Source organism: Sapajus apella, unplaced genomic scaffold (assembly GCF_009761245.1).
Source record: "Sapajus apella isolate SASKATOON/1434 unplaced genomic scaffold, GSC_monkey_1.0 scaffold38, whole genome shotgun sequence".
Classification (NCBI taxonomy): domain Eukaryota; kingdom Metazoa; phylum Chordata; class Mammalia; order Primates; family Cebidae; genus Sapajus; species Sapajus apella.
This window is the reverse complement of record NW_022436978.1, coordinates 11644377-11650318: the sequence shown is the minus strand read 5'-3', so window position 1 is coordinate 11650318 and position 5942 is coordinate 11644377. Positions and strand designations below refer to the sequence as shown.

The 5942-nt window shown below is 44.6% G+C and overlaps 1 protein-coding gene across 1 annotated transcript in view; it reads right to left on the bottom strand.

Moving 5' to 3' along the window:
- Positions 1-862: 862 nt before the first annotated feature.
- The window catches only part of P3H2 (prolyl 3-hydroxylase 2), a 164353-nt gene continuing 159273 nt past the window's right edge, over positions 863-5942 (bottom strand). The window contains 1 exon segment of the mRNA XM_032298263.1: positions 863-1069. Coding sequence (XP_032154154.1) covers positions 977-1069 — 93 coding nt within the window. The 3' untranslated portion in view covers positions 863-976.

Here is a 5942-nt window from a genome sequence, read left to right as displayed (position 1 = left end):
TACATGACCTTCTAAAATGTACAGTTTATAGGGTAGTCCTTTGTGGAGTACTGTGGAGGGTCAATCAAAGCTTCCAGTGTAAGTTTAGTGTCTGATGAAAACACCAGAGCCAAAAATTCCACCAAGGCCCTGGAAAGACTGGAGGCCCCTCTGTCTCATACAGTGATTACTGTATCATTCATGAAATCTCCTGGACCCTAGGTGATCATTACTCCCGAGATATCTGAGGCAGCGCAGACTCTGTCACAGGCTCCTCAGACCCAAAGCCGTGCTCACTTGGGAGAGTCAGAGCTCATGGCCATTAGCTTCTAAGAGGATGTGGCTGAAAGGAACAGAGCAAGAAACGGCTTCCGAGACTAAGCACACATTAATTTTAGAACTGGAGCACACATGACAGTTGTAGTTTCACCAACAAGTTTATTCTCTCTGACCTTTTGGATTTGCAGCAAATTAATTGTGTGTGTGTGTGTGTGTGTGTGTGTGTGTGTGTGTGTGTATTTGGGGAGGAGGTGAACTGGGCTTTGATGGATAGGTGAAGTGATGAAAAACAAAGAAAGAGAGCCGGGCGTGGTGACACGTGCCTGTGGTCCCAGCTATTTGGGAGGCCTGGAGGATCACTTGAGCCCAAGAGGTTGATTGAGGATGCAGCGTGCTATGATCACACCTGTGAACAGCCACTGCCCTCCATCCTAGACAACATGGTAAAACCATGTGTCGAAGGGGAGTGAGAGAGAGAGAGAGAGAGAGAGAGAGACAGGGAGAGAGAGAGAGAGAGAGAGAGCGAGAAAGAACCACAAAACAAGAAAGATAGATCGACAGACTGAGCGATGCAACACAAGCATCCTTAGGAACAGAAGGGAGATCTGATGACTCATATTAACCTGTTAATTTATCCCACGGCTCTGTACAAAAATAAAAAGGTTCTCATAAGATTAACAATTTAAATAAATATTTGATAGAACATTCTTTCTCATTTTTATAGCTCATCTTTAGGGTTGATATTCAGTTCATGCTTTCCTTGCTGTTCTTCATCCAGGATTGCAATCACTTCATCAGCCTGTATTCGCTCCTGCAAAAAAGGCAATTTACACATTTCTGTTACAAGCATAATAATCAGTCTCATCAGCAGACGCTTCCCAAACACTTCCTAACATCCATCTGTACATGGGTTGTTGCTAAATCCAGTTAAGCACTGAACATCTCCTCTTCAGCCCCACACTGATGCCTTCTCCTAACATTCTAGGTCCAAAGCAATTACTTTCTAAGACTTCTCCCCTGCAAAGAACTACTGTATGTTCAACTGCTTCCTGCCCTGTCTATTTCATGGCCCCACAGACATCTCCAACTCAGTTCAGTGTTCAAGCTGAATTCACCGTTTTCTCCCCAAAAACCTGCTCTGCTCTTCACGTAGGCTCTCTTTCAGTAGAGACCAACACTGCTCACCTATTTGCCTTAAAAGCCTGACCATGGTTTCTTGCATGTGATAAGTCACCTATTCTGTTCTCTCTGCCATCTCTGCTCTTTCTCCTCAATGCACTATTGTTGCCATAGTTTAGGTCAGGATTTCTCAATTTTGGCCTGATTGACATTTTTAGACTGGATAATTCATTCTTGGCAGGGTGGGAGGGTGAGGTTGCCCTGTGCATTAGTGGATACTCAGTGACATCCCCGGCCTCTCTACCTACTATAGGGAGTCAACAGTAACCTCCCCCATCCAGCCCCAGATATTGCCAAAGTCCACTAAAGGGCAAAATTGCTCCTTTTTTTTTTTGAGACGGAGTCTCACTCTGTTGCCCAGGTTGGAGTGCAGTGGCGTGATCTCAGCTCACTGCAGTCTCTGCCTCCCAGGTTCAAGATATCCTCCTGCCTCAGCCTCCCGAGTAGCTGGGACTACAGGCCTGCAATACCACATCCAGCTAATTTTTGTGCTTTTTGTAGATATGGGGTTTCACCATGTTGACAAGGATGGTCTTGATCTCTTAACTTCGTGATCTGCCTGCCTTGGCGTTCCAAAGTGCTGGAATTATAGGCATGAGCCACCTCGCCCAGCCTTTTTTTTTTTTTTTTTTTTTTTTTGACGGAGTTGCACTCTCGTTACCCAGGCTGGAGTGCAGTGGCGTAATCTCGGCTCACTGCAACCCTCGCCTCCCAGGTTCAGGCGATTCTCCTGCCTCAGCCTCCTGCGTAGCTGAGATTCCAAGCACCTGCCATAACACCCGGCTAATTGTTTTGCATTTTTAGTAGAGATGGGGTTTCACCATGTTAACCAGGCTTTTTCTTGAACTCCCGATCTCCGGTGATCCACTCGCCTTGGCCTCCCAAAGTGCTGGGTTTACAGGCGTGAGCCACTGTGCCGGACCCATTGCCCACTCTTGAGAGCCACTGTTGTAAGCCCTCATCATCTGTTAATTACAGCTGCAGCCTCCAAATTGCTCTCCCAGATTCACTACTCACCCTCACATGCTTCTGATGAATCCTAGCTGGCTTAAATCTGACTATATCTCCTTCCTCCTCACAACTCTTTAATGGGTCCCTACTGCTTGAAGTTTCAGGTCTATTTTTCTTGCTATGCTTACAAGGAGCTGCCTTATACCTTTCTTTCTTCTTATTCAAACCTTTCTCTCTTCTTCAGGCTTATTTTGCCTTCTCTCCTCAACTTATAGTTCAACTTCTTAACTTACCTCAAGTTCCCTGAATGTAACACTTTGAAAAGAATTCCCTAATCTGATTCTGAAATAAGTGTTTATCCGGATGTCCCCAGTAGCATGTACATTTTCTTTTATTCCTCATATTAATCCATCAGCAGGTCCAGCTGGTCTACCTTCAAATTGTATCTCAAACCTTCCACATCTTCTCACCTTCTCTGTTACTACTCCAGTCTAAGCCTACATGTTAGCTAATCTTCTGTATCCTGTAACTCCAGGATTGGAGGAGGTGTGTGTGTGTTGGAGTAGGGGAACCACAATGACTTCCCATCAGTTACAATAAAATTCACATTTCCTGGCTGGGCACAGTGGCTCACACCTGTAATCCTAGCGCTTTGGGAGGTTGAGACACGAGGATCACAAGGTTAGGAGTTTGAGACAAGCCTGGCCAACATGGTGAAACCCCTTCTCTACTAAAATTACAAAAATTAGCTGGGCATGGTGGCGCGCGCCTGTAGTCCCAGCTACTCGGAAGGCTGAGGCAGGAGAATCGCTTGAACCCAGGATGTGGAGGCTGCAGTGAGCCAAGATCACACTACAGCACCCCAGCCTGGGCGACAGAGCAAGTCTGCCAAAAAAAAATTCACGTTTCCTATTCGGCCTGTGGAATCTGGCTCCTGCCTCCTCCGTGTCCTCCTGTCATGCTGCTCTCCCTCTTGTCTGCCATATTCCAGATGCTCCCGCTTTCATTGTTTCTCGGCGAAGACTCCAAACATCTTACCGTCTCTGGGCCTTTGCCTGGAATACTCTCTTCCAGACATTTACCTTGGTGGACGTCTCATTTTTCAGGTTTCATTTCTCATGCCACTTGTTTGGAGAAGGCTCACACTTTGCCGCTCCTACCCCTTCACTCTGAAATCAGGTATCTTGTTCCATTTTCCACACGTCATCGGTCACTATCTGAAAGTCTCTCAATTATTTAATTTTTTTGGGGGGGGGTGTGTTTCTTTCCACTAGAATGTAAGCTTCAGAAGAGCAGGGCATCGTATCTTCTTGATCACTGCCATATTTTCAGTGCTCTGAAAAGCCACTGACATTTGGTAAGAGTTCTATTTTATTTGATGAGTAAATATATAAAGGATGAAGCCTTTCTCCGTCTAAAATGCCTCTCCCTAAAGAGATCTTACTGATCTTTCAAAGCTTTTTTCAAATGTCATCTCAAAGAAGCCTTTTCAGAGGATTGCTTTTATATCCCTCAAACCATGCATTTGCTTATAAGGATTCTTAATAAACCACATTTGCCTTGTGGTTTAATTAGTTGGACCCTTGTATTACCTCTCCAATGTGACTTCAAGCTCCTTGAAAATAGGAATCATATCTTATTAGTGTGCATTCCCCATAGGCAGTCTTTAACACAGTGCCTGGGCACAGTAAGTTAAATAAACAATTATTTTATGACTTGAAAACAAAGCCCTTTTCATGCAAGAGCTTGTAATGAAAAATGTTGACAAAAAGATGAGGCTGGCCGCGGTGGCTCATGCCTGTAATCCCATCACTTTGGGAGGCCCAGGCAGGCCGAACATGAAGTCAGGAGATGTAGACCATCCTGGCCAATATGGTGAAACCCCGTTTCCACTAAAAATACAAAAATTAGCTGAGCATGATGGTGCACACCTGTAGTCCCAGCTACTCAAGAGGCTGAGGCAGGGAAACTGCTTGAACCTGGGAGGCAGAGGTTGTAGCGAGCTGAGATTGTGCCACTGCACTCCAGCCTGGCAGCAGAGACTCCATGTTAAAAAAAAAAAAAAAAAAAAAGGCAACTAAAAGGCCAAAAATACTAAATAACAGAAAACGAAATTGCTGCCACATCTAAATAAAAAGCCCAATTACTACTTTACAAATATGAAGAAAACAATCTTTTTTTTTTTTTTTTTTTTTTTTGAGAGAGAGTCTTACTCTGTCACCCAGGTTGGAGTGCAGTGGTATGATCTCGGCTCACAGCAACTTCTACCTCCTAAGTTCAAGCAATTTTCCTGCCTCAGCTTCCCCAGTGGCTGGGATTATAGGCATGCACCACCATGCTCAGCTAATTTTTATATTTTTAGTAATGAAGGGGTTTCACCACGTTGGCCAGGCTGGTCTCGAACGCCTGACCTCAGGCAATCTGCCAGCCTCAGCCTCCCCAAGTGCTAGGCCCAGCTGAGGAAAACAATCTTTATGCTTAACAAATTGACGCATACAAAGCTTTCACATCTGTTGACCACAAGAAATTATCGTCATCCTGTCTCCCATAAAGGGAAAGAAATTCAAGAGCTGGAACCAATATATATGAAGCTTCAAACATCCTTGCATCCTTAAGAGAATGTTGCTAAGTACTCCTTGATAACTGAGAACCTTTAAAGTAATTCATAATAAGCATGAGACTCTTCCAGCTCTAATGGGTAGGCATTTTCTGCTCAGGGATTCAATCTGAGAAAAGACATCTAAGCCAGGGACTCCCAAACTCTGCTGCTGCACATTAGAATCACCTGGAGAGCTTTTAAAACTCCCGAAACCCAGATATTAGTAGTTTGTAAAGATCACCAGATGATTTCCACGTGAAGCAAAGAACATGAATCACAGCCTGGGCTAATTTAGTTGCGGAAGATGTTCTGGTCATTTCCCACCGTGGCCACTAGATGCCGCTACCGCCTGAAGAGTGGAGAGTTTCTCGTACTTTGCCGTCAGAGGAATGGACTATTGGCAATGATGTTTCCTGATTAGAAAGGAGCAAAGAGGGCGGGGCATGGTGGCTCACGCCTGTAATTCCAGCACTTTGGGAGGCCGAGGAGGGTGGATCACGAGGTTAGGGGTTCAAGACCAGCTTAGCCAAGATGGTGAAATCCCGTCTCTACAAAAAATACTAAAATTAGCCGGATGTGGTAGTGGGAGCGTATAATTCGGAGCCTGTAACCCCAGATACTCGGGAGCCTGAGGCAGGAGAATCTCCTGAACTCAGGAGGCGGAGGTTGCAGTGAGCTGAGATCGGGCCACTGCACTCTAGCCTGGGCGACAGAATGAGACTCCGTCTGAAAAAAAAAAAAAAAAAAAAGAACAGCAAGGAGAACTGAGTTAGTGTGAGCTTATTTTGAGAGAATACCTTGGAAGAGAACGTTTGGATTGTGAATGACAAAATAGATTAAATGTCTGCTGAACTAAGTATTAAAATAGTGATGTAATTTTTCAATAATTTATCTTCACTGTCTACCCATTTATGTAGGTTCCTTAGTTTAAAAAAAAAAAAAAGATGCTTTGATG